At 35.6% G+C, this 458-nt stretch overlaps 1 protein-coding gene across 1 annotated transcript in view; it reads right to left on the minus strand.

The window, feature by feature from the left end:
- LOC107588092 (serine/threonine-protein kinase greatwall-like) overlaps positions 1-266 on the minus strand; it is an 11,166-nt gene extending 10,900 nt beyond the window's left edge. Inside the window, exon 1 of the mRNA XM_016276103.1 lies at positions 129-266. Coding sequence (XP_016131589.1) covers positions 129-266 — 138 coding nt within the window. The remainder of the gene's footprint in view (positions 1-128) is intronic.
- Between the last annotated feature and the right edge of the window lie 192 nt (positions 267-458).

Here is a 458-nt window from a genome sequence, read left to right on the forward strand (position 1 = left end):
ATTTACATTACAAATAGTACACATGTATTAACAGAAAGAAAAATAATAATATAATAATAATATATAAAAAGTATTGAACATGTAGTGTAAAATTAATTACTAATATATAAGTATATAAATGATCAAACAGTGATGTAGAACAGTTTGATCTGTGCAGTAATCTGACTGATTCTGATGCTGTGATGCAGAGCAGCAGTAGATGTTAGTGAAGCATCAGGACTGAAGCTCTGGATCAGCTGAGGGAGGGGCTTGCTTTCTTTGCTCATCTCTTGGTCTTGCAGGGCTTTATAATGATATGATTGGGGGTCACTGAGCTTCAGATGTTTCCAGAATTTAATTGCCCTTTTTTGTATCTTTATGATTAGAGGATATTTGCCTAATTCTGCCCTGCATGCGTTATTTGTTGTGTGCCGGTGCACGTGTAGTATATTTTTACAGAGTTCTGCATGCAGGGTCTC

The sequence above is a fragment of the Sinocyclocheilus grahami genome, unplaced genomic scaffold (assembly GCF_001515645.1).
Source record: "Sinocyclocheilus grahami isolate Dianchi unplaced genomic scaffold, SAMN03320097.WGS_v1.1 scaffold98.1, whole genome shotgun sequence".
Taxonomy (NCBI): domain Eukaryota; kingdom Metazoa; phylum Chordata; class Actinopteri; order Cypriniformes; family Cyprinidae; genus Sinocyclocheilus; species Sinocyclocheilus grahami.